The 27,068-nt window shown below is 43.9% G+C and overlaps 1 protein-coding gene across 2 annotated transcripts in view; it reads left to right on the top strand.

Moving 5' to 3' along the window:
• LOC128365492 (ral guanine nucleotide dissociation stimulator-like) overlaps nucleotides 1-25,649 on the top strand; it is a 44,066-nt gene extending 18,417 nt beyond the window's left edge. The window contains exons 2-18 of one of the 2 annotated variants that reach the window (XM_053326250.1): nucleotides 4,061-4,365; nucleotides 5,128-5,202; nucleotides 7,566-7,759; nucleotides 8,930-9,054; nucleotides 11,557-11,772; nucleotides 11,880-11,983; nucleotides 12,137-12,221; nucleotides 15,371-15,448; nucleotides 17,606-17,692; nucleotides 17,816-17,848; nucleotides 18,620-18,741; nucleotides 19,582-19,677; nucleotides 21,034-21,247; nucleotides 21,448-21,522; nucleotides 22,801-23,067; nucleotides 23,601-23,715; nucleotides 24,581-25,649. In XM_053326250.1, coding sequence (XP_053182225.1) covers nucleotides 4,061-4,365; nucleotides 5,128-5,202; nucleotides 7,566-7,759; nucleotides 8,930-9,054; nucleotides 11,557-11,772; nucleotides 11,880-11,983; nucleotides 12,137-12,221; nucleotides 15,371-15,448; nucleotides 17,606-17,692; nucleotides 17,816-17,848; nucleotides 18,620-18,741; nucleotides 19,582-19,677; nucleotides 21,034-21,247; nucleotides 21,448-21,522; nucleotides 22,801-23,067; nucleotides 23,601-23,715; nucleotides 24,581-24,756 — 2,367 coding nt within the window. In that variant the 3' untranslated portion in view covers nucleotides 24,757-25,649. Of the gene's footprint in view, nucleotides 1-4,060; nucleotides 4,366-5,127; nucleotides 5,203-7,565; nucleotides 7,760-8,929; nucleotides 9,055-11,556; nucleotides 11,773-11,879; nucleotides 11,984-12,136; nucleotides 12,222-15,370; nucleotides 15,449-17,605; nucleotides 17,693-17,815; nucleotides 17,849-18,619; nucleotides 18,742-19,581; nucleotides 19,678-21,033; nucleotides 21,302-21,447; nucleotides 21,523-22,800; nucleotides 23,068-23,600; nucleotides 23,716-24,580 lie in introns of both variants that reach the window. The other variant, XM_053326249.1, reaches the window with a different exon arrangement.
• Nucleotides 25,650-27,068: the final 1,419 nt, after the last annotated feature.

Below are 27,068 nucleotides of genomic sequence, written 5' to 3'. Positions count from 1 at the left end.
ACTACTACTTATTCTATTTTCTATTACTACATCTACTACTACTACTTCTTCTTCTTCTTCTTCTACTATTACTACTACTATTACTACTTCTTCTACTACTACTAATACTACTACTACTACTATCTCTTCTTCTACTACTACTACTACTACTACTCTTACTACTCCTCCTCCTCCTAATACTACTACTACTTCTACTATTCCTTCTACTTATAATTTGTACTTTATTCTTCATAAACAGTCAAACCAGACCAGGTCAGTTTTGAACCAGAAGGACAAAAGTTGCAGGAGGAATAAAATCTGTGTGAAAAGACACAGAGAGCCAATGAAGTGCAGCTCAGACCGGAGTAATCTCCTCTCTCTTCCTTGTTTTTGTTAAGTGTCGAGCAGCATAATGTTGAATGAGTTGTAATTTTACAAGTGACTGCTTTGGTAGTCCGATCCGTTGTAGCTTTCTTTTTTTATTTTTTTTATTTCCTTCTTTCATGCAGAAGTGAGCACATCTAAAGTTGGTGTTTGTTTTTAGTCTCGGCCCCTCTGGACACCGAACACTTGTATCTAATCTATCGATCGCTCAGTGTTCAAACAGTAGGGATTGAGAGTTTGGTTATCATGGCAACGCTCATCCTCGCCGGAGACCTCGGATGAATGGGAGCGTTATATTTTTTTTAAGGAGGGGGTTGACTCTGCGGATGGAGCTGGAGCGAGGCGGCTGCCCTTGAGCTTTTTTTTTTTTTTTTTTTTTTTTGTTATCCGTGGTTTGAGGTGATAGCAGCGCGGACTCTGTGGGTTTGGCTGATAAGCAGCTCTCCTGCTGTCAAGGCCCTCAGCTGCAGCTGTGGTTCGGCCATTATACTGTAGAGGATTTACAACAAGAGTCCAGGGGTTCATCTCATCTGACACACACACAAACACACAAACACACACACACACACACACACACACACACACACACACACACACACACACACACACACACACACACACACACACACACTGTTACTGCGGAGGTTACTGAGGTTCAGACTCTGTTTTAAAACACTTGATTTTTTTATTTAATCAGCGTTTGCTAAACTTTATTCACATGACTCATCTTCTGGTTTATTGAGTTTTTTGGTAACCTGGTTAGAGGCGAGCTAGTTTACCTTTCTTCTTCTGTGGTGTGTTAGAAGACGTTTCTGTTTTAAGCATTAATCCAACACACTTCAGCTTGGGTTTCTCTTCATAATCTCGTGTTAAAGAGTTTTTTTTTTTGCAGTTGCTGGTTGATATTGAGAGTAGAGGACTGGTAGAGGTGTTGAATGAATGAATTAAACATTAAATTGACCTGTTTATAAAGCACATGGTTTAAATTATCACCCAATTCTGTGTTGGACCTTTTTAGCCAACTTCATTCCGACTTATTACCACAAGTTTTACACTTATTTTTTTTTATAAATTATGGTCAATAACTCTCATTTAAATTAAACTATACCCAATTTTTGAGTTAACCCCTGTTGTCCTGCTGGGTCACAATTGACCTGAAGACAACAGGATGGACGTTATGACATAATAATATCAATATATCATATTTTAATTAAGTTTCCAGACAATCAATGGAGAAATTGTTAATGGAATAGTTAATCCAGTCATTTAAATACATGACAAATGCAGTTATTAATATACTAATATACTTTATGACATAGATTTAAAAAAGAAAAACATATAAAAATAAATAATATTGCCATGCAGAGTTTTGACATATTGATTTGCGTCAAATAAGCAGAGATATTAAAGAGATATATCCCACAGTATAAACAGTACAGTGTAGAAAATACATATATATTGTCCAATATAACATTTTCAGGTGTCTTAATTCTATAATTTGGTGCCATCATAGTTTGAATTGTGTTGCTATTATTATTTAAAAACTCTTATTTAATACATATATTAATGCTTTATTCCCCAGATATTATAATCAGTATTTCATCTTAACCCATCAAAGAGAAAACAGGTTGAATCTCCATTTATTCACACATTTTTTTTACTCAATCCAGTAAGTCAATCTACACTTTTACTTCTCTTTTTTTTTAAACATCTTCTCAGCGTCCAAATAACATTTGAGCCGCTGTAGAAAACTGTGTCGGTCATTGCTCAGTGCTTTTTTTTTTTTTTTTTTCCAAATTCACAGCCATCCTTATTTTGAGCTCGTTTCCATGGCGACGCCAAGACACAACAGAGGGACTCAGCCTTGACTTAGATGTTACCGAACAGATCCTGACCAAAAGCAGGCAGTGAAGCAGGAGGGAGAGAGGAGGGGGGGGGGGGCAGAGAGGGAGGGAGTGGGGGGGGGCTTGGAAATGCACTCTGATGACTAACGCTCCCTGGATACACAACCGGAGGCCGTGACGGATGACTGTGGCACGCCAGATTACATGCCATTCCTCCGTTAGGGCCTCGGCTCTCTCTCTCTCTCTCTCCCTCTCTCTCTGTTTCTCTCTCCCTCCCTCTTTTTCCCCCTCTCTCTCTCCCTCTCTCTCTCCCCCTCTCTCTCTCTCCCTCTCTCTCTCTCTCTCTCTTTCTCTCTCCCTCTCTCCCCCCTCTCTCTCCCTCCCTCTCTCTCTCTCTATCCCCCCCTCTCTATCTCTATCTCTCTCTCTCTCTCTGTCTGCCTGTCTGTCTCTCTCTCTCTGTCTCTCTGTCTCTCTCTCTCTCTCTCTCTCTCTCTCTCTCTCTGTCTCTCTCTGTCTCTCTCTCTCTCTCTCTGACTTAATATTAATTCTATCACCAGGAAACGTTGTATGATAAAGATCAAGGTTGTTAAAATCAATATAACATTATTAGTTGATCAGTATCCTCCTGATATATCAGTGCAACACATTGTGTAGAAACGTCATGGCAACGTCTTTAAACTGTTTGTTTTCTGCTAACGGAGCAAAAACCAACAAAAATATTCAACTCATAATAATCGAGGAGTTGGAAACAGCGAATGATGCTGAGGTCGGCATTTTTTTATATGAAAACAACTTTATTTATTCCTGTCAGAGTAATTGTGTGCAGCTGTACACACACACACACACACACACACACATACACACACACAGACACACACACATACACACACACACACATTTAACAGTGAAGGACTAACAGAAAAACCGTATGTGATTGTTAATAAGAAGGAGTAAGTAGGTATTTTAATGGTGATTAGCTAATAATTGCCTATGAATGCTGTTTACCTCCTGGAGACTCCTTTTACACACACACACACACACACTGACACACACACACACACACACACTGACACACACACACACACTGTCACACAAACACACACATTAACACACACATACAGATGTTGCAGTTGTCGAAGCGGCTCTTGTTATTACACGTGGCTTCGGGTCTTTTTAAAGGAAACGATCAGAGAAGCTTTTTAATCTGTAAGAAGTTTGTTTTGCTGACGGTTTGATTTTATAATCCATCGATTAGTTTGTGTTGTGTAACGCTCGGCGTGTGCGCTGTGTGACCGCTGTGTGACAGCTGAGAGCATGAATGAAAACATCATCGTCATCATCACCGGCGCTCCTTTTGTGGCGGTCTGACCCATCTTTGTTTGTGATGTTTACCAGAAAACAACAACAAATCTACAGAGCTCTCATTCATGCAACAAGCGGCTTGTGTTAATTCCCTGTTGGCTATATACAAGCTGCAGCTTGTATTGTAGTGCCAGTTATCCAGTAAGCTCTGTTTAGTAACAAGCTATTGTTTGTTTGTCCACGGCCGCGCACATGATTCACAAAGTATGACTCAGAGTCAAAGAGAGGAGCGCCGGGTCACAGATGGTCATAATTAAAGGGTTTCGTCCTAAAATTAGATGTTGGACATTTTAAAGTCAAAGTCTCGCACGGTAACGATGGCATCTTTTCTCCATCTTTAGTTCCCTCTAATCTGCTCAGAACAGATATTTGAAGAGCTTGTTCCAGCATGAGAATCCATCCACTGCTTTAAAGAGGAAAGAGGAGACATTTAAATGAAAGGTCAGACAGTCAGTTGAGTTACATTTCTTCTTTGTTTTGTCTCCCAGAGCTCGACGCAGGAGATCGGCGAGGAGGCCGAGGAGGACGCCATCTTCACCATCACGCTGAGGAAGGTGCAGCTCCACCAGTCGGCCAGTAAGGGGCAGCGATGGCTGGGCGTGGAGACGGACTCGGCCCTCAGCCTCTACGAGACCTGCAAGGTGCGGACCATCAAGGCCGGCACGCTGGAGCGGCTGGTGGAGTACATGGTGTCGGCGTTCAGGGGTAAAGACTCCACCTACGTCACCATCTTCCTCTGCACCTACCGATCCTTCGCCACCACCAAGCAGGTGCTGGATCTGCTGCTCAACAGGTACAGTGATGTCTTTACAGAAGATGATGAGAGGGAGAAGATGATTATGTGTGTATTTTAAGAGTTTTAATGAATTTTGCAGCACACTAAAGAATGTTGGAGTCTCATTCTGGTTTTCTGTCAGTCAGTATTGAATATTTTTGACACTTATTGGCTATAAAATCTTTAAAATCTTGACAATCTGAGTCAGAAAAATCACTTTATAGGTTAAACTGCTCACAGCTTTGGTCTAAACTACAGTCATAACCTCTGATACAGCCATAATGAGCTAATTTTACACACTGAATATTGTATTTATTGAGTCTTTAACTTATTTTCATTGGGTTTTTTTTATTCTGGTCTGCAGCTACATGGCTTTAAACCAACTGATAAATTATAGTTATATAGTCAGAAAGCTGCTTCAAATTCAGTAGCATGTATAGAAAGTGACCTTTAAACCTTTTATTACCTAATTTAATACATAACAGGATTTTTAAATACACAATAGTTTCTCTTTTTTTGCTCTAAATTGGCAGAAATGCATGAAACAAACTTTTAGAGAGAAACCCTACCAGTGTTAATCACCTTTTAATTAGTATCATAAGTATGTTTTTCGTCTTTAAATGTATTCATATATTATTTTCAAATGTTATATATATTATCTTACAAGTTGTATATGAGCAGAAAATCAAGAACATTATGCTTTTCTTCACACAGGGTTATCTTTTATTTATTTTTCTCTCTTTTATATCATAAATGTAATGTTGTATTTTTTTATCTTAGGTATGCCAAGCTCCAAAATGTGCCTGCAGCCACAGCACACAGAGTCTCCCAGGACGACTGCACAGAGCTGAGAAAGTAAGCCTGCAGTGTCGAGCTGCCAACATTCATCACTCAGCTTCCTCCTCCTCCTCCTCCTCCTCCTCCTCCTCCCCCTCCTCCTCCTCCTCCGCTTTAAGGGGGTTTTAGTGTTGTTTTTTCTTCACTAGACACCTGTCATACTGGAGGAGGAGGAGTGGGGGGCATGAACTGATAAAACTGTTATTTCCCTTATCAGCTTCAGTTTCACTATAAGCTCGGCTATAATTTACTGTCAGGATAGTTTTTCTTCTTTCAAATGTTATTTATACATCACTTTGTTATATAAATACTTGAAACCCATGAAGACAGGGAGCAGCTATCGTGTTAGCAATGCTAGCATCCACCTCATTTAAATTAACCCTTTATAGGACACTCATTGAAAGGAAGGGAGGAAGGAAGAAAGGAAGGAAGGAAGGAAGGAAGGTAGGGGGGAGGAAAGAAAGAGAGAAGGAGGGAGGGAGGAAGGGAAGAAAGAAAGAAGGAAGGAAGGAAGAAGAAAGGGGGATGGAGGAAGGAAAGAAGGAAGGGAGGAGAGAAGGATGGAGGGAGGAAGAACAGATGGAAGTAAGGAAAGGAAGGAAGGGAGGATGGAGGAAGGAAAGAAGGAAGGGAGGAGAGAAGGAGGTAGGGAGGAAGGACGGAGGAAATAAGGAACGAGGGAGGGAGAAAGGAAAAGAGGAAGGGAAGAAAGAAGGCAGGGAGGAAGGAAAGGAAGGAAGGAAGGAAAGAAGGAAGGAAGGATATTTTGGGATATTTACAGAAGTTACCAAATATAATTATTTGCCCAATAAAGGGTTAAGGCTTATAAGTAGCTGTTGGCTTAGTAGCAATTTTTGGAAAATGCCTTGAACCTAAGAGACAAGAAACTAGTTTTTAGCTCAACATCACAATGTTTTCAGTTAGCTTAATGCTAAAGTAGGAGTAAGATAGTTAGTTGGATTCAAGGGAAAAGGTTGGAAAACATTGTTATGACTTCTTTAAAATATTCCTTTATTTATTCGGCAGTTTGTTAAATAAATACTTAAAACCCATGAAGACAGGGAGCAGCTATCGTGTTAGCAAAGTTAGCATCCACCTCATTTAAGTCAAGGCTTATAAAGTAGCTTTTGTCTTATTAACAATTGTTGGAAAGACGCTTTGAATCTAAGAGACAAGAAACTAGTTTTTAGCTCAACATCACAATGTTTTTCTTTTAGCTTTAGCTTTTTTTTAGCTTAATGCTAAAGTAGGAGTAAGATTTTAAGTTTTGGATTAAAGAGAAATGGTTGGAAAACATTGTTATGAATGTAAAAGCAACTGTTTTTTTTGCTTTCATTTAAAATCACTTTTAATATTCATTTTCAGTACAAAAACACAAGTAGAAAGCTCAAGCTAGATGCTAATATTAGCTTTAGAAATGGCTTATTAGCATTGACCTCATTATTCATGTGCTCCTACTCCTTTCAGTTTATGTTTACATTAAATTTATATTATTATTTTCTATCTTTTAACCCTTCGTCTCTCTGTCATGTTTCAGCATTGTTTGAAATCACTTTTAATATTCATTTTCAATACAAAAACACAAGTATACCCCTTTTCCACTGAGCTGGAGCCAGTGCTGGTTCAGAGCTAGTGGTAGAGCTAGTGCTTAGTTGGTGCTAACCCAAGCACCTCTTACGAACCGGAAAAAAAGAAGAAGAAGAAGAAGATCGAAAAAATGATAGTACTTTTAACCAACAAATGTTTAACCCTCTGTAAATGATAGTTAACCCTGCTAGTCTGCTAATAAACGTTAGCCCCACTAGCCGGCTAATATACATTAACTCCGTTAGCCAGCTAATAAACGATAGCCCCGCTAGTCTGCTAATAAACTTTAGCCCCACTAGCCGGCTAATAAACATTAACCCCGCTAGCCGGCTAATAAACATTAACCCCGCTAGCCGGCTAATAAACGTTAACCCCGCTAGCCGGCTAATAAACATTAACCCCGCTAGCCAGCTAATAAACGTTAGCCCTGCTAACCGGCTAATAAACATTAACCCCACTAGCCAGCTAATAAATGTTAGCCCCAACCTGCTGACGTAATCGGGTCTTGCTTTAGACCAGCAAAGAGTTGGCGCTTGCTCTGGAGCTTTGGCAGTGGAAAAGCAAAGAACCGGTGCTTAGTCAGGCTCTGGCTCCGAACCAGCTCCAGCTTTAGCTCGGTGGAAAAGGGGTAGTAGAGAGCTTAAGCTAGATGCTAATAGTAGCTCAGAAATGGCTTATTAGCATCGGTAAAGGCCTCATTATTCACACAGACGTGATATTTATACTCCTTCTTTCAGTTTATGTTTATTATCATTTCATCTTTTAACCCTTCGTCTCTCTCTGTCATGTCTCAGCACTGTTTCGTCCATCCTGGGTGCGTGGCTGGACCAGTACTCCGAGGACTTCTGGAGTCCGCCGAACTACGACTGTCTGCACCAGCTCATGTCCTACCTTCACCTCCACTTCCACGGCTCGGACCTGGAGCGCCGCGCCCGCAACCTGCTGGCCCACTTCTACCGCCGACAGCAGTGTGAGCCTGATCCTGATGGTATGAAGGCAGAAAGAAGGACAGGAGAGAGAGAGAGAGGGACGACAGGGCAGCGAGCAGTTTGATTTCACCGTCCTGTCGTCCTCCCGTCTGTTTTGACTGTTCCTTCCTTCCTTCCTTCCTTCCTTCCTTCCTCTGTCCTTCCTTCCCCTGTCCTTCCTTCCTTCCTTCCTCCCCCTGTCCTTCCTTCCTTCCTTCCTCCCTTACTTTTTTCCTCTGTCCTTCTTTCCTCTCTCCCTCCTTCTCTCTTTTTTTCCTTCCTCTCTCTTTCCTCCCTTCTGTCCTTCTGTCCTTCCTTCCTTCCTTCCTCCTTCTCTCTTTCTTTCCTTCCTCCATTCCTCCTTCTTTCCTTCCTTTCTCCCTCCCTCCTTCTCTCTTTCTTTCCTCCCCCTACCTTCCTCCCTTCCTTTTTCCCCCTGTCCTTCTTTCCTCCCTTCCTCTTTTCCTTTCTCCCTCCCTCCCTCCCTCCCTCCCTCCTACCTTCCTTCCTTTCCTTCCTCCCTTCCTCCATCCCTCCCTACCTCCCTTCTTCCCTCCTCCCTCCTACCTTCCTTCCTTTCCTCCCTTCCTTCCTCCCTCCTTTCTATCCTTCTTCCTCCCTTCCATCATTCCTTCATCCCTCCCTCCCTCCGTCCTCCTACCTTCCTTCCTTTCCTTCCTCCCTTCCTTCTTTCCTTTCCTTTCCTCCCTCCCTCCATCCCTCCCTCCTTCCTTCCTCCCTCCTTTCCTTCTTTCCTTCCTTCTTTCCTCTTTTCCTTTCTCCCTCCCTCCCTCCCTCCCTTCCCTTCCCTTCCCTCCTTCCTTCCTCCCTCCTTTCCCTCCTTTCTTCCTGCCTCCTTTTCTTCCTTCCTCCCTCCTACCTTCCTTTCCTTTCCTCCCTCCAACCTTCCTTCCTTTCCTCCCTTCTGTCCTTTCCTCCCTCCCTACTTTCCTTCCTTGACTCGAGGACAACAGGAGGGTTAAAAAACAGTTTGTCCTCTTACACGTTGTCATATCTGTGGTTGTGAATGAACAGATTGGACGGACAGCGAGTGATAAGAAGAGAGGAGAGGAGGAAGTTAAAACAAGATGAGAGTTTAGAAGAGGAAGCAGAGCAGGAAGTGTGTTTAACGTTGAGCTCAGGTTGAAGCCGTGTATTGAAAAATGTATTTTATTGTTTTATTTTTTTAGGGGAACACATCGGCTGCCCGTTCGCCACGCAGGAAGAGAGCGGCTTTGAGGACGAACTTCCTGCTTTTAGCTTCCTGTCATTTGACCCCATCATGGTGGCGGAGCAGTTCACGCTCATGGACGCGGTAAGGATGTTTGATTTTTGTTTGTGTCCTTCCTTCCTTCCTTCATTCCTTCCTTCCGTCTGTCCTTCCTCCCTCCTTCTCTCTTTCTTTCCTTCCTCTCTCTTTCCTCCCTTCCTTCCTTCCTTCCTTCCTTCTTTCCTTCTGTCCTTCCTCCCTCCTGTCTTTCTTTCTTTCCTTCCTTCTGTCCTCCCTCCCTCCTTCTTTCCTTCCCTCCCTCCTTCCTTCCCTCCTTCCTTCGTCCTTCCTTTCCTTCCTTCCTTCCTTCCTCTGTCCTTCCTTTCCTCCATCTTTCTTTCTTTCTTTCTCCCTTCCTTCCGTCCTTCCTACCTTGCTTCTTTCCTTTCCTCCATCCTTCTTTCCTTCCTTCCTTCTGTCCTTCCTTCCTTTATCCTCTTTTCCTTTCTCCCTTCCTCCTTCTCTCTTTCTTTCCTCCCCCTTCTTCCCTTCCTTCCTTCCTTGACTCGAGGAGAACAGGAAGGTTAATCCATTTAGAGAGAATATATTAGAGGATTATGGTAAAAATGTCTAAGTGGTGTAACCATAAAAACTTTGTACCAAATAATTGAACGTTGCTTAAAAACAGTAAATAGTCAATAAAACACCTTCCTTCCTTCCTTCCTTCCTTCCTTCCTACCTACCTAACACCATATCAACTAGTTTGGCATGATCTTGCATCCATCCTTCCTTCCTTCCTTCCTTCCTTCCTTCCTTCCTTCCTACCTAACACCATATCAACTAGTTTGGCATGATCTTACATCCATCCTTCCTTCCTTCCTTCCTTCCTTCCTTCCTTCCTTCCTTCCTTCCTACCTAACACCATATCAACTAGTTTGGCATGATCTTACATCCATCCTTCCTTCCTTCCTTCCTTCCTTCCTTCCTTCCTTCCTTCCTTCCTACCTACCACCATATCAACTAGTTTGGCATGATCTTACATTATAACTTTTATATTAAATAAAGCTAATGGAATACTATTGTTCTAAATATTACATTTCATCTGGGTAACCATGGAGACCAGGAACTGTTAGATTAAACTTGACGTTAAAGGTGTTTCTGGATGTTTCTCACACAAATCTGAAGCTTTACAGTCTTTTGATTGGCAGCTTTTCGGACAGCTGTCGGGTTTCAGGGCATTTCAGTCCTCAATGAAAAGAGACTTTTTCTTTCGTTCCTGTCAAAGTTCCTTTTTCATGATGTGCAGTTCTTTCAGCCAGGACTGTTTTTTAATCTGATATTTTAGAGTCAGCTCCCAAAAAACCTTTTAAAACCACATTTTTTTAAAAGCAGGAAGTGACTAAATGAATGCTTATTGAATCTGCCATCTGGTACTGTTTTAGTTTTACATATCTATACAGTTGAAGATCTCAAAGGACAAAGAGTAAAAGGCTAATAAAGAGTTTTTTTAATAATATATTATTAACCCTCCTGTTGTCCTCAGGTCAAGGAAGAAATAAAGGAAGGAAGGAAGGGAGGAAAGAAGGAAGGAAGGAAGGAATGAGGAAGGAAGGGAGGAAAGAAGGAAGGAATGAGGAAGGGAAGGAGGAAGGAAGGAAGGGAGTAAGGAGGGAGGGATGGAGGAAAAGAGGAGGTGAGGAAGGAAGGAAGGGAGGGAGGGAGGGAGGGGAGTAAGGAGGGAGGGATGGAGGAAAAGAGGAAGGAAGGAAGGAAGGAATGAGGAAGGAAGGGAGTAAGGAGGGAGGGATGGAGGAAAAGAGGAGGTGAGGAAGGAAGGAAGGGAGGAAGGGAGAGAGTAAGGAGGAGGTGAGGAAGGAAGGGAGTAAGGAGGGAGGGATGGAGGAAGAGGAAGGAAGGAAGGAGAGAAGGAAGGAGAGAAGGAAGGGATGAAGGAAAGGAGGAGGTGAGGAAGGAAGTAAGGAAGGAAGGGAGGGAGGGAGTAAGGAGGGAGAGATGGAGGAAAAGAGGAAGGAAGGAAGGAAAGAAGGAAGGAATGAGGAAGGAAGGAGGGAAGGAAGGGAGTAAGGAGGGAGGGATGGGGGAAGAGGAAGGAAGGAAGGAGAGAAGGAAGGGATGAAGGAAAGGAGGAGGGAAGGAAGGAAGGGAGTAAGGAGGGAGGGATGGAGGAAAAGAGGAAGGAAGGAAGGAGAGAAGGAAAGGAGGAGGGAAGGAAGGAAGGAAGGGAGTAAGGAGGGAGGGATGGAGGAAAAGAGGAGGGAAGGAAGGAAAGAATGAAAGGAGGAGGGAAGGAAGGAAAGAAGGGAGTAAGGAGGGAGGGATGGAGGAAAAGAGGAAGGAAGGAAGGAGAGAAGGAAAGGAGGAGGGAAGGAAGGGAGTAAGGAGGGAGTGATGGAGGAAAAGAGGAAGGAAGGAAGGAAGGGAGGAAAGAAGGAACAGTCAAAAGATATGGGGTCAATTTGACCCGGTAGGACGACAGGAAGGTTAATTATAAATAAAGCTGTCTTGCCTCTTCTGCTCCATTGATGCAAATTTCCAACATTTGAATTAATAAAGTTTCTTCCCGTCTCTGTCTCCTCCTCCGTCCAGGATCTGTTTAAGAAGGTGGTGCCCTACCATTGTCTGGGGGGGATTTGGTCTCAGCGAGACAAGAAGGGGAAGGAGCACCTGGCTCCGACCATCAGAGCCACCGTGGCCCAGTTCAACTCCGTCACCAACTGTGTCATCACCACCTGCCTGAGCAACCCGACGCTGAAGCCCAACCAGAGGGCTCGGCTGCTGGAGAGATGGATCGACGTGGCGCGGGTGAGCTGACAACGTTATTTTTTAGATGTTGAAACATTTGAAGCAGTAGAAGGAAAGTTTTGTGGTGTTTCCGTGTCTGATTGGGTCGTTGTTCGTGTTGCGTTCAGGAGTGTCGGATCTTGAAGAACTTCTCCTCGCTGCGAGCCATCCTCTCCGCTCTGCAGTGCAACGCCATCCACCGCCTGAAGAGGACCTGGGAGGAAGTGTCAAGGTAGGGGTTTCACTTCACCTCGCAATGAAATGCACATAGCTAAGGATATAAAAGAACCTTGTAATTAAGCAGCATGTTCCGTTTCTTTCTTTCTTTCCTTCTTTCTTTCTTTCTTTCTTTCTTTCTTTCTTTCCTTCTTGTGTCGGTCTTCAGGGAGAGTTTCCGCACCTTCCGTGAGCTGTCCGAGATCTTCTCAGACGACAACAACTACTCTCTGAGCCGAGAGCTGCTGGTGAAGGTGAGTCACGGATTTGGATAGCACCTTTCAACGAGAAAGTGTTAAAATAAATAAAATAGATAATTAACTGCAGGCTGTAACTGGAGGGAAGGAAAATGTGTTTTAAGAAAAGCCTCATGATGCCTGTAGAGAAGTGAACTAACCTTAAATTCGTCCTTACAACCCCAAAAAATATCAATGAATGAGTTACGTAACAGCTGAGAGGCCGATGCCAGCAGGAAGTTCGGCTCGCTGACCCGTCGCACCGATGGACTTCCTCACATCTGTCTCAGTGCAGCTGCAGAGAGGAAACATCCTGCAGAGGGGGGCCAGAACATCTCGAACCCCTCGTCGGTCTGGATCTGGATCTGGACAGATCGCTGTCGTTAACGTGATTTACAGAGTGTAATGTGGAGAGGCGTGGACACACCGCTGAGTGTTTTGCAGCTAGTCGGTACAAAGACAGCAGGAGGGAACAGTGAGATGTGACCGAGCAGGAAATGAGACGTTTATACTGCTGCTCGTCATAATGAGACAAATATTAACACTGAGAAAACATTTTTAAAAAAGTACAAATTTATCTTGTTTTTATTTTTCATTTCATTTCATTCCTTCCTTCCTTCCTTCCTTCCTTCTTTCCTCTGTCCTTCTTCCCTTCCTTCCTCTCTTCCTTCTTTCCTCCCACCCTCCTACCTTCCTTCTTTCCTCTGTCCTTCCTTCCTTTCTTCCCCCCTCCTTCCCTTCCTTCCCTCCTTTCCTTCCTTCCCTCTGTCCTTCCTTCCTTCCTCCCTCCCTTCTTTCCTTCTGTCCTTCCTTCCTTCTTTCCTCCCTCCTTCCTCCCTTCCTTCTTTCCTCTGTCCTTCATCCCTTCCTTCCTCTCTTCCTTCTTTCCTCCCTCCCTCCTACCTTCCTTCTTTCCTCCTTCCTCTCTACCTTCTTTCCTCCGTCCTTCCTTCCTTCCTTCCTCCCTTCCTTCTTTCCTCTGTCCTCCCCTCCTTTCTTCCCCCTCCCTTCTTCCTTTCCTTCCTACCTCCTCCCTTCCTTCCTTCCTTGACTCGAGGACAACAGGAGGATTAAAGAGCCTTATAATTTATAAACTGATGTCTCAATCTTCAGATAGACACATCTTAAAATAGGCGCGTCTGAACTCGTCTCTACATTTATTATCTTTTTATAAACATATCGCTGATGTAACGCTGATGTAACGCTGATGTAACGCCGTGCGAACGCCCCGCAGCTTCCTCTGAGGGAATCCCTGCTGACGTCGAAGGGAGGAAACCTTTGGCAGGTGCAGATAACAGCTCTTGACCCACTTCATATGTAAAAGGAGACTTCAGGGCGTCGCCTCGCTCTCGCTCTATCTGCTCGGGCCAGGCGCTGCGTTTTCTGCTCGGCTCGTGTTACTCGGGGGTGGGGGGTTGGGGGGGTGGGGGGGGGGGGGGGGGGGGGGGGCTGCAGAAGGCCTCTCAGTACTTACATCACTGAGGAATGTGACCGGAGGAACGCTCAGAGGTGGAGTTTCTCTCACTTCACTTCTTTTTTTTTTTTTCTTGGTTGCTCTGAAGTCGCTCTCAGCAGCCTCGCAGCAGAAACTGTGTTGAAGGGAAAAGAGGATCATGTTCACGCTCTGTAATTACAGACATCCCACAAGCACAGGGATGTTTGAAACACTTTTATATTCTTTCTCGGCTAAAAGAAAGAAGGGCGCAGGAAATGTGGAAAAATGTGTAAAGGTTTTACACAGCAACAAAATAAAAGAGGAGGTTTAAGTTTACGATGCTACAATTCTCTGTTGAAGCTTTTTAAAAGACTTTAAAAATGTTTCTGTACGATCGATAACCCCAAAAAACCTGAACGCTGAGCCTCCGACTTTCCAACATCCAGCTGCACTTTTCAGCTACTCATGAAAAACTTTACTGACTTCAATTGTTTCTTTTTCTACACAAAGCCGACAGTTTAATTCATGCATCCATTGATTTAGCATCAGATTCAATCTCTCAGCTTGAGCTTGGAGACATTTCTAAACATAAAGTCTGAGAAACATTTTGATTTATGAGGCAGAACAAAAAAAAATGGTGCTGAGTTGCATTATGGGAAATGTAGGATACAGTTTTTATGAAAGTGGGGGGTGGTGTGGGGAGTATGGGGGGGGGGGTTTGACCCATATAAGCGACAGAAATTCAATAAGCAGTCTTTTCAGTTCAGTGTCTCACAGTTTCATGTCATACTATACTGTCGGGTTACTTAAAGCATCAGGAGGTTGCTTTTAAAGTCGATGCTGCCATCTGCCTGTTGAGTTTACTGTTAATATTTCCCTCATTGTGGATTTAAAGCTTTTTGTTGGTTAATATTTACAGTCAAATTAGCAACAGAGGCAGCACAATCTTTTGAGAAATCAGGCATTATTGCAATATTTTGATCTATATAACCTACCTGATTGTGGTCATGTAGACTAAAATCGTTATAGGTAAATATACAAACAATAAGAAGGAGAAGAAGAGGTTGTTTTGCCTTCTTACAAACCTGTTACACATTCAAACATGATGAGATATTAGTGCAGTTAAATTAGGTATTTTTCCTCCCTTCCTCCCTCTCGCCTTTCCTACCTTCCTTTCCTTCCTTTCTTCCTTCTTTCCTTTCCTCCCTTCCTTCCTTCCTTCCTTCTTTCGTCCGTCCTTCCTTCCTTCCTTCTTTCGTCCGTCCTTCCTTCCTTCCTTCCTTCCTTTCTTCTTTCGTTTCCTCCCTTCCATCCTTCTTTCCTCCCTTCCTTCCTTCCGTCTGCCCTACCTTCCTCCCTCTCGCCTTTCCTTCCTTCCTTTCCTTCCTCTCTTCCTTCTTTCCTTTCCTCCCTCCTTTCCTTTCCTCCCTTTCCTTCCTTTCCTTCCTCTCTTCCTCCTTTCCTTTCTTCCTTCTTTCCTTTCCTCCCTTTCCTTCCTTTCCTTCCTTTTCTTCCTCTCTTCCTTCTCCTTCAGGAGGTTTTTTTAAAAAGTCTAAACTATTTTGCAGCTGCACCCGTTTTAAAAAAAATTAACACTGATGGAAAACAATCAAATATCACTATCAAGCTTTATTTTTATTGTTATATAGGTGTAGATTTGAACAACTGCAGCATATATCTGTGCTTTAATGTGTATTTAATGTGCATGTACTGTCTTGTTTGTATCTGACAGGAGGGCACTTCCAAGTTCGCCACATTGGAAATCAACCCCAAGCGAGCTCAGCGGAGACACCAGCAGCAGAGAGACCTGGTGAGTCCAACAAGCAACACTTTCTTTCTACTTACTTTAAAATCATTAACAGAGGGATGATTTTTATCAGTAGTGGTCTAAATATTCATGGACGTTCATGCTCTGGCAGCTGCCTTTAAACACTGAGATCATTTAACAGCGTTTAGAAGATCCTGCAGAATCAATTTAGCAGCAACAGCTCCATCTAGTGGCCGGAAGAAATCACTGCAGTCTGAGTTCATGTTAGATATATTTAGTCTGTTCTTGCTGTTAGTTAACCCTCCTGTTGTCCTCGAGTCAAGGAAGGGAGGAAGGAAGGAAGGAAGGGAGAAAGAAGGAAGGTAGGAGGGAGGAAAGAAGGACAGAAGGAAGGGAGGAATGAAGGAAGGAAGGCAGGAGGGAGGGAGGAGGGAGGGAGGGAAGAAGGACAGAAGGAAGAGAGGAAGGAAGGAAGGAAGAAAGAAGGAAGGAAAGGAGGAAGGAAGGTAGGAAGGAGGAAAGAAGGAATGAGGGAAGGGAGGAAGGAGGGAGGGAGGGAGGAAAGAAGGAAGGAATGAAGGAAAGGAAGAAAGGAAGGGAGAAGTGAAGGAAGGAAGGAATGACGGAAGGAGGGAGGGAGGAAAGAAAGAGAGAAGGAGGGAGGGAGGAAAGGAAGGAAGGAAGGTAGGAGGGAGAAAGGAAGGTAGGGGTAGGAAAGAAAGAGAGAAGGAGGGAGGGAGGAAAGGAACAAAGGGAGGAAAGATGGACAAAAGGAAGAGAGGAAGGAAAGGAAGGGAGGAAATAAAAGGAATGGAGGAAGGAGGGAAGGAAAGAAGGACAGAAGGAAGAGAGGAAGGGAATGAAGGAAGGAAGGAAGGAGGGAAGGAGGGAGGAAAGAAAGAGAAAATGAGGGAGGGAGGAAAGGAAGGAAGGAGGGAACGAAAGAAGGACAGAAGGAAGGTAGAGGGAGGAAGGAAGGTAGGCGGAGGAAAGAAAGAGAAGGACGGAGGGAGGAAAGGAAGGAAGGGAGGAAAGAAGGACAGAAGGAAGAGAGGAAGGAAAGGAAGGGAGGAAATGAAAGGAATGGAGGAAGGAGGGAAGGAAAGAAGGACAGAAGGAAGAGAGGAAGGGAATGAAGGAAGGAAGGAAGGAAGGAGGGAGGAAAGAAAGAAAAGGAGGGAGGAAGGAAAGGAAGGAAGGAGGAAACGAAAGAAGGACAGAAGGAAGGTAGAGGGAGGAAGGAAGGTAGGCGGAGGAAAGAAAGAGAAGGACGGAGGGAGGAAAGGAAGGAAGGGAGGAAAGAAGGACAGAAGGAACAGAGGAAGGAAAGGAAGGGAGGAATGAAGGAAGGAAGGAGGGAAGGGAGGGAGGAAAGAAGGACAGAAGGAAGAGAGGAAGGAAAGGAAGGAAGGGAGGAATGAAAGGAATGATGGAAGGAGGGAACGAAAGAAGGACTGAATGAAGGAAGGAAGGAGGGAGGGAGGGAGGAAAGAAAGAGAAAATGAGGGAGGGAGGAAAGGAAGGAAGGAAGGTAGGAGGAAGGAGAGAAAGAATGAAGGAGGGAGGGAGGAAAGGGAGGAAAGAAGGACAGAAGGAATGAAGGAAGGAAGGGAGGAAAGAAGGACAGGAAGGAAGGAAGGAGGGAACGAAAGAAGGACAGAAGGAAGGTAGAGGGAGGAAGGCGGAGGAAAGAAACAGAAAAGGAGGGAGGGAGGAAAGGAAAGGAAGGAAGGGAGGAAAGAAGGACAGAAGGAACAGAGGAAGGAAAGGAAGGGAGGAATGAAGGAAGGAAGGAAGGAAGGGAGGAAAGAAGGACTGAATGAAGGAAGGAAGGAGGGAGGGAGGGAGGAAAGAAAGAGAGAAGGAGGGAGGGAGGAAAGGAATGAAGGAAGGAAGGTAGGAATGAAGGAGGGAACGAAAGAAGGACAGAAGGAATGAAGGAAGGAAAGAAGGAATGAAGGAAGGAAGGGAGGAATGAAGGAGGGAACGAAAGAAGGACAGAAGGAATGAAGGAAGGAAAGAAGGAATGAAGGAATGAAGGAAGGAAAGAAGGAATGAAGGAAGGAAGGGAGGAAAGAAGGACAGAAGGAAGAGAGGAAGGAAAGGACAGAAGGAAAGGACAGAAGGAAGGAAGGGAGGAAAGAAGGAACAGTGAAAACAGACGGGGTTAACTCTTCCTCTTCCTCTTCCTGTGACCAGGGAGTGATGCAGGGGACGATTCCCTACCTGGGAACCTTCCTGACGGACCTGGTGATGATGGACACTGCCATGAAGGACTACACTGAGGTCAGACTGCTGCTGCTGCGGAGCTCTATATTCACACTGTGACTCATGTTGTTGTTTTTTAAAATCTTCTATAACAGTTTATTATATTTATACTCTGTGACTCATGTTTGTGTCATATTTCAGGGTGGTCTGATCAACTTTGAGAAGAGAAGAAAGGTAAATGTGTTTTTCTTGTTTTAAGGTTTCATTATCTGAAAAAACTAGAAATCAGAGCTGCAATGATTAGTCAGTTAATTAATTGGTTGCTGGCTACTCAATTAGTTGCCATGGTGATTATCAATGAATCGTTTTGAGTCCAAATTCTCTGATTCCAGCTTCTTAGATGTGAATATTTTAAGTTTTCTTTGCCCTTTTATGACAGTAAACTGAATGTAAAGTCATTTAAAGACGTCATCTTGGGGTTTTGGGGACACTGATCAACACTTTTCACCATTTTCTGACATTTTTCGACTGTTTGACAACTGATTCATAGAAATCAGAGCTGCAATGATTAGTCAGTTAATTAATTGGTTGCTGGCTACTCAATTAGTTGCCATGGTGATTATCAATGAATCGTTTTGAGTCCAAATTCTCTGATTCCAGCTTCTTAAATGTGAATATTGTCTGGTTTCTTTGGTCCTCTGTGACAATAAACTGAATATTTTGTTGAGTTATGGACACAATTAGACATTTAGAAAACATTTTTTTACCATTTCCTGACATTTTATGGATCAAATAACTAATCGGTTGAGCAAGAAAATGGTCAACAGATTAATTGATAATGAAATAATTGTAAGTTGCAGCCCTACTAGAAATTAAGACCATGAATAAGAACATGTGCAGACCTGAGCTCACAACAAGTAGACGAATCAAAACCTGACAACTCATCTTCTTCTCTTTCCTGTTCTCCTCTTTTCCCGTCTCTCCCGCTCCGCTCTCCACCTGCAGGAGTTTGAGGTGATCGCTCAGATCAAACTGCTCCAGTTGGCCTCCAACAACTACAGTTTCACTCAGGACAGCCACTTCAGAGAGTGGTTCGCAGGCGTGGAGAAGCTCAGCGAGGCCGAGAGGTCAGTCGGTCTCCGTTCAGTAGCGTCACCGTCACGTCAGTACCGTCCTGTTGTCTTTGAGTCAAGGAAGGAAGGGGAGGAAGGAAAGGAAGTCGGAAAGAAGGAAGGAAAGGAGGGAGGGAGGAAGAAGGAAGGAAGGAAAGGAGGGAGGAAGGAAGAAGGAAGGAAAGGAGGGAGGAAGGAAAGAAGGAAGGAAAGGAGGGAGGAAGGAAGAAGGAAGGAAAGGAGGGAGGGAGGAAAGGAGGGAGGGAGGAAGAAGGAAGGAAGGAAAGGAGGGAGGAAGGAGGGAAGGAAGAAGGGAGGAAAGAAGGAAGGAAAGAAAGAGAGAAGGAGGTAAGGAAGGAAAGGAGGGAGGGAGGAAGGAAAGAAAGAGAGAAGGAGGTAAGGAAGGAAAGGAGGGAAGGAGGAAGGAGGAAGGAAAGAAGGAAGGAAAGAAAGAGAGAAGGAGGTAAGGAAGGAAAGAAGGAAGGAGGGAGGAAAGAAAGAGAGAAGGACGCAGCACACAGGGCTGACATTAAGATAAGATAAGCTTTAATGTTCAGAGGGGAATTTATCTTGGGCCAAAGTGCCACACACACACACACACACACACACACAGATACACAAACACATACACACATATACAGATACACACACACACACACACACACAGAGCTGCTCACAAGACACAAGTATTTAAAATAAAACATAACTGATGAGACGATGCAGCTCACGCATCACTGCAGGATTCCTCTCTGTACTGAACTGAGATGACTTTGAGCGACTTGTCTGGTCTCGTCTCGCCGATGAGACGAGTTTTAAATTAACTTTGTCTCCGTCTCTGACTTCCTGTTCCCGCAGCTATAATCTGTCCTGTGAGATCGAGCCTCTGTCGGAGTCGGCCAGCAACACGCTCAGAGCCAAGAAGAACGGAGGGATCATGAAACGCTGGAGCGAGTGAGTGACATACACAGAACTTTCATTATAATACTATATACTCCCATTTTGTCTTTTCTCCCGGGAAGGAAGGAGGGAGGAAAGAAAGAGAGAAGGAGGTAAGGAAGGAAAGGAGGGAGGGATGAAGGAAGGAAAGAAAGAGAGAAGGAGGGGAGGAAGGAAAGGAGGGAGGGAGGGAGGAAAGAAGGAAGGAGGGAGGAAACAAAGAAGGAGGGAGGAAAGAAAGAGAGAAGGAGGTAAGGACTGTAACCCAGGGCTAACCCATCTCCTTCAGTCCTCCCATTTTGTCTTTTCTCCCGGGAAGGAAGGAGTGAGGAAAGAAAGAGCGAAGGAGGTAAGGAAGGAAAGGAGGGAGGGAGGAAGGAAGGAAAGAAGGGAGGAAAGAAGGAAGGAAAGAAAGAGAGAAGGAGGTAAGGAAGGAAAGGAGGGAGGGAGGAAGGAAAGGAGGGAGGAAAGAAAGAAAGAAGGAGGTAAGGAAGGAAAGGAGGGAGGGAGGAAGGAAAGGAGGGAGGAAAGAAAGAAAGAAGGAGGTAAGGAAGGAAAGGAGGGAGGGAGGGAGGAAAGAAGGAAGGAGGGAGGAAACAAAGAAGGAGGGAGGAAAGAAAGAGAGAAGGAGGTAAGGACTGTAACCCAGAGCTAACCCATCTCCTTCAGCCCTCCCATTTTGTCTTTTCTCCTGAGAATCTCCCGTAATTTTACAAGCCACAACTTTGTTTGTTAATAATAATGAGAAGCGCACAATAACAAAGGTTTTATTTTGAAAAGCTTAGACAGGAAGCTACCGGAAGCTACCGCAGCTCCGTTAGTTTGACAGAAGCTGAAACACACGGTGAAATGTTTTAACTGTAAATAAAAGTGCAGAGTTTCCAGCCTGCGTCAGACAATGCACTTTATTTTGAAAAGCTTAGACAGGAAGCCGCCGCAGCTCTGTTAGTTTGACAGAAGCTGAAACACACAACAAAATGTTTTTAACTGTAAATAAAAGTGCAGAGTTTCCAGCCTGCGTCAGACGATGCTGAGTTTACTGACTAATTATTAAAAAACCAGGAAGTGATGTGTGAACTGTCGTCATGGTAACCAGCTCAGCTCTAATATCTCTGCACATTTTCTGCTGTGTGTGTTGTGTTAAGCGGCAGATAAAAGGCTGCTGCTTGGAGAGAAAATGAATTAATGAATGGACAATAAATGCAGCATGTTTCTAAAGTTTAAAAAAATAGTTTTAATAATCGTGATTTCAATTTTGACCCAAATAATCGTGATTGTGATTTCTTCCATAATCGAGCAGCCCTACTCTTTATACTTAAATCTACATAAATGTCTGGCTGAGCTTCTCTCTTATCGTCTCGTCGTCTCCAGCCGGCAGCTGACGGAGGCCGGCTCCAGCAGCGCTCCAGGCTCTCATTCCAAATCCTTCGACCACTCCCACTACAGACCGTACCAAGGAGGCGGCGGCGGCGGGGGGGACAGCGGCGACGCCCTCAGCGTCACCTCCGTCAGCTCCAGCGGCTCCGACCTGGAGGACGTAAACGCAAGCTTCCTGTCCGATTCCCCCGAGGGACACGAGAGGAAGGTGAGGAAGAAAGATGCAAGAAAGGAGTCACCGCAAAAACTTACCAAGACTCTGGTATTTATACGAAATACAACATTTTACTGGTTGTTAATGTGATCGGGTAATAATTCAGATTTCTTACCGAGTAGTTTTGATCAGCTGTTTGACTTTGTGGTGTCTGTTTCTGTTTTTTTGTCTTTTTTTTTTTTTTCCCTTTCAAGACGTCGACGCCTTCAGTGAAACTTTCTGTCTCTGCTTTGGGGAGAGACGCTCCGCCAGCAGACACGACCTCAACGGTAAGAATAACTTGGGTTGCTATGCTACCGTTTCACCTCTGACCTCAGCCGATACTTGACGTGGCTGTGATGTAGTTAGACCTGAAACTATGTCAAACAGTGTTGTCCCTCTTTATACCTGGTATTAACATGAATCTCAGGTGATCCGATCGCAAAGTGGACACCCGAGACACATTGCTGTCCACACCTTTGTCTACTGTGCCTCCAGCTATCCACTTACATCCAAGCTCAAGATTCATGAACTTTATTTGTCATTTGAACTCTTGTGCGGTTGTTCGTTCAAAGAGTCATGTTAAAAAGACACACGAGCAAGACACATACATCTATAAAACACATTCTTCTCTAGAAATAAAAAGTGCATAAAACCCTATATAAAGGGAAAGTGAGAGCAGTGTGTATTGCACAGGCCCAGGAGACAATATAATTAGGGCTGTCAAACGATTTTTTTTTTAATCGCGATTAATCGCGTTTTGAATTGCATGTTTAAAATCCTGTTATTTTACATTTGAAGGCAGTTTTAAGCCCATAATGTAAAGCATTTCTTACCAGAGTGTCTTAACTGGGAATCAATCACGGCTCTGCTGCGACTCCCACACTCCAAAATGGTCCTTTGGTGGAGCTGAGGCTGGCTTGGCTGCACCTGGGTGTTTAGCGTGGAGGTGCTAACTCAAACTCCACGTACTCCGGTGGTAGTTAAACTCCGTTTGACACAGGTTGCATTTTACTTTTGACTTGTCAACTGAAGCGTCTGGAAGTGTTTTAAAGTTAAACAAGCCGTTCAAAAGTCCAGTAGCTCTCTTACTTTCCATCAGCGCGGTAGGTTTACTGCAGGAGGCCACTTCAAAGCATAGCGCTACAGCTAGAGGAGCCGTCTACGGGGGAGTAGAAGGGACAAAAAGGCTTGCAACATTAAAATACGATTGAGAAAAATTAACGCATTATGGATTGCATTAATCTAATCGCGATTACGCGTTAACGCTGACAGCCCTAATATATTTATATATATACTGTATATTCTGTGTTGTTGGTTTACAAAGCTGTTATCTGTATTAATGACTCAACTATAAAGTAACAAAATAAGGGTTTTGTTTTACACATTCGTAGAGTTTCTGTCAGTGATACCTGCCTGACAAAAACCTGCTAGGTTGAATCACTGCATCAAAAGAAATAAAATATTGTGAGCTTGCAAAAAACCAAAAAACCCGATGGATGAATAATGAAAGTCATATTTTAGTTTTCTCCTATTCTCATGCCGCTCTCCTCTCTGCTGTGGTTCAGTTCTGGGAGTGCACGTCGCTGTCGTCTCTCGACACGTCGGGGATGGGCTCCAGCTCCGGCTCGGCCTCTGGCTCCAGCAGCGCCTCGTCCTCCTCCGTCTCCTCCTCCACGCCGATGTCGGCCTCGCGCTCACACAAACGCTCGGTGTCGGCCGTGTCGAACTACTCCACCCTGTCGCTGCCGCTGTACAACCAGCAGGTGGACGACTGCTGCATCATCAGGGTCAGCCTGGACGTGGAGAACGGGAACATGTACAAGAGCATCCTGGTGAGGAGAGAAGTCCCGGCTCCCTTCCTTCCTTCCTTCCCTCCTTCCTTTCTTCTTTTCTTTCCTCCCTCCCTATCTTCCTTCCTTCCTTCCTTTCCTTTCTTCCTTCCTTCCATTCCTTCCTTCCCCCTCCGTTCCTTCTTTCTTTCCCCCTCCGTTCCTTCTTTCTTTCCCCCTCCGTTCCTTCTTTCTTTCCCCCTCCGTTCCTTCTTTCTTTCTCCCTTCCTTCCTTCCTTCTTTTGTCCTTCCTTCCTTCCTTTCCTTCTTCACTCCCTCCCTACCTCCTTCCTTCCTCCCTCCTACCTTCTTTCTTTCCTCCGTCTTTCCTTCCTTCCATCCCTTCCTTCCTTCCTTCCTTCCATTCCTTCCTTCTCCCTCCATTCCTTCTTTCTTCTAAAAAGATATATTTGATTAATGTTTAATCTGGTGAACAATATAGAAACAGGAGCAGATCTGGTTTCAGTCTCATTTCAACATGTTCTGATATAAATCCTTGACTTTAATGGTTGATGTTCTTCTTCTTCACTCTTCAGGTGACGAGTCAAGATAAGACTCCGGCGGTCATCAGGAAAGCGATGATCAAACACAACCTGGACCGAGAGAAGACCGAGGAGTACGAGCTGATGCAGAAAATCTCCGAGGACAAAGGTGAAAACTAACTTCCTTCCCCCCTTTCCTTCTCTCCTTACCCCCCCTACTCCTTTCCTTCATTCCTTCCTTCCTTCCTTCTTTCGTTCCCTCCTTCATTCATTCCTTTAATTTCTCCCTCCTTCCTTCTTTCCTCACTTTTCACCTTCCTTCTTTCCTTCCTTCCCCCTTTCCTTCTCTCCTTACCCCCCCTACTCCTTTCCTTCCTTCTTTCCTTCCTTCCTTCCTTCCTTCCTTCCTTCCTCCTTTCCTTCCTTCTTTCCTCACTTTTTACCTTCCTACCTTCCTTCCTTCTCTCCTTACTCCCCCCTCCCCTACTCCTTTCTTTCCTTCCTTCCTTCCTTCCTTCCTTCCATCCTCCTGTCCTTCCTTCCTCCATTCCTTCCTTCCTTCCTTCCTTCCTTCTTTCCTCACTTCCTACCTCACCTCCTACCTCTCCTTACTCTCCCCTCCCCCTACTCCTTTCTCTTCTTCCCTCATTCCCTTCCTTCCCTCCTTCCTTCCTTCCTTTCTTCCTTCCTTCCTTCCTTCCTTCCTTCCTTCTTTCGTTCCCTCCTTCCTTCATTCCTTTCATTTCTCCCTCTTTCCTTCCTTCATTCCTTCTTCCCTTCCTTCTTTCCTCACTTTTTACCTTCCTTCCTTCTTTCCTTCCTTTCCCCCTTTCCCCCTTTCCTTCTCTCCTTACCCCCCCTATTCCTTTCCTTCCTTCCTTTCTTCCTTCCTTCCTTCCTTCCTCCCTTGACCTGAGGACAACAGGAGGGTTAATTCAATAAATAAGAGCAGCAGTTTTTGGAGCTACAGAAACAGTTTTGACTCCCTCCATGTCTCTTCTCTCTTCTCTCTTCTCTTTTCTCTCGTCTCTCAGAGCTTCGGATCCCGGACAACGCCAACGTCTTCTACGCCATGAACTCCACTGCCAACTACGACTTCGTGTTGAAGAAGCGCGGCCCAAACCGGCCGGTGCGAGCCAAGAACGTCGCCAGTTCGACGCTGCCTCGCATGAAACAGAAGGGACTGAAAATCGCCAAAGGGATTTTCTGAGGAGGAAAAACAACACAGGCCACTTCCTGCCTGACCCCCCCTTAAAAAAACAAATGCCCCCTTTTTAAACCCACTCTCTCTCTCTCTCTCTCTCACCCCTGTGCCGTAACAGTCTCCGCTCCTTCAGAAGTTTCTGTTTCGGGGTCAGTCGGAGGCTACGACTAACCTGAAGTGTCTGAGTTTTGGTAGCGACTGGAAACTAAAACACACTGAGATGCCAGAGGAGGAGAAACCTTCCCGTTGCGGATTTGGCGGGAAGCAAAAGGAGCACCTTAACCGTGTCGCGGACTAAACCTGACGAACTTTTTTTTTAAAAGGCTGTCAGAGGAAAACGTCCCGCTGAGAGGAGAAGAAGAAGTCGTTTCCAGGTGTTCACGGAAACCAGAGGACACGATTGTAGGGGAACAAAGAAAAAAAAAGCAGCAGCAGCAGCGGCGGCGTCGGATCCGAAAGATTTACTTCATTTCCGTCTTTTTTTTTTTTTTTTTGGTTTACAACTTGTTTACATCTTAAAACGTCATTTTAGTTTCACGCACCTTCGATTTAATTCCAAGGAGTCTCCCTCAGCAGCCTGAAACAGGTCGCTCTCCTGTCTCCGGTCCTCACGCTCGCCCCCTGCTGGCCGCGGAGTGTACATAACCCGAACAATGCGACGCGGTGAAGCGAGCCAACCGGCGCCCCCTGGCTGTGGTTTTTTCGAATGTGTTTCTAATTTTTTCAGGGAACTTTTTGTGGTGTCGTTGTGTGTGTGTGTGAGTGTTACCGCCGCCTTTACCGTACCGTCTCACTCACTCCTCGCTCCTCTAAAGGGGGGAAGAGGAAGAGGAAGAGGAAGAGGGAGAGGAGAGAGGAGAGAGGAAGAGGAGGTTCCTGATGTCAAAAAAAAAATTAAAGTGTTTCTGGGAACTATATCAGCTCTCGACGCTGGAACGTTTTTATTAACACCAGCGACTCTGATGATGATGATGATGATGATGATGATGATGACGTTGGACGGATCTTTTAACTAACTTGAACGCTGCCATGTTACACACACAGAAAAAAAAAAAAAAAGGTCTGGAAATGGAGACGTGGTGTCAAAAATCCAGTGGGCACAGCCATGAGTCACATGCCACTGTGTTTTCTTTTCTTTTCTTTCTTTCTTTCTTTCTTTCTTTTATTGTTATAATTCCTGATGATGAATCGTAACCACTACACCAGGAAGGATGTGGCGGTCTTTAACTCGCACTTCTTGACGGAAGAGGAGAACACAACGAAAAATGAAAAAAAAAAAAGACTGAGTGTATATATCCATTAACACTGACTGTGCAGTATATTCTTTTTAAAACGGACCATGAGATTTTTCTTTGTTAATAGATATCGACTTTTTTTTTTTTCTTCTCCTTTTTATTTTAATTTGTTTTGTACATTTGTGGTTTTTTTTTTTTGTTTTTTTTTTTGCATTTCTCTGCTCTGACACGGTGCTGCTAATTATTATTATTATTTTATCTTTTTTCTTCCCGACCCCACCGACCGGCCGCCATGTTGGAAAGACGACAGAAACAGTTTGATATATGGAAGCTCAACCCTGCCAAGAAAAGGGGGGGGGGGGGGGGGGAACCGATTAAATATTTTTGAATTATAAAAGTAAAATTTGTTTAAAACTAATAAAATAATAAATATAAAATGTATTTATTAATCATTGTAGTATTTTTTTCAATCAAAAATGTCAAATATTCTCAGGTTCCAGCTTCTAAAATTTAAAGATTTGCTGCTTTTCTCCCTTAAAATAAAAATAAATATGAAATACTGAGTTAATATTATGATATTAAAAGTATAGCAAACATTTTGAAGTCATCATTAGTAGGGCTGCAACTTCAGATTATTTTCACTATTGATTATTCTGACAGATATTTTTGTACTGAATTAATTAATTCATTGTAAATGTTATATTTAAAAGGGAGTATATGTATGTAAAAGCTGATTTTTGGGAGCCACCACGGATGTAAAAGACAATAATTTGTGGTGATTAAAACGTCTTGAAAACAAACAAAGTTAATCATCATCATCCAAATCACAAGGAGATAATTGATTTATTGCTTGTTTGGTCTTAAAAATGACTTATAATTATCTTAAGACCTAAAATTGTTGTCTTTAATAATTTATTCTATCAGACCTGTTAACCAAAACCCCAAAAATCTTAATCCCAAGACAATAAAAAGCAGCAAATCATCAGATTATAGAAGCTGGAAAATGTCAATATTTAGTATTTTTTGCTTGAAAGTGATTTAAACAATTAATTAATTATCTAAATATCTGCTAATAATATTTTT

The sequence above is a fragment of the Scomber japonicus genome, chromosome 9, assembly GCF_027409825.1.
Source record: "Scomber japonicus isolate fScoJap1 chromosome 9, fScoJap1.pri, whole genome shotgun sequence".
Taxonomy (NCBI): Eukaryota; Metazoa; Chordata; class Actinopteri; order Scombriformes; family Scombridae; genus Scomber; species Scomber japonicus.
This window is presented reverse-complemented; position numbering and strand designations above follow the sequence as displayed.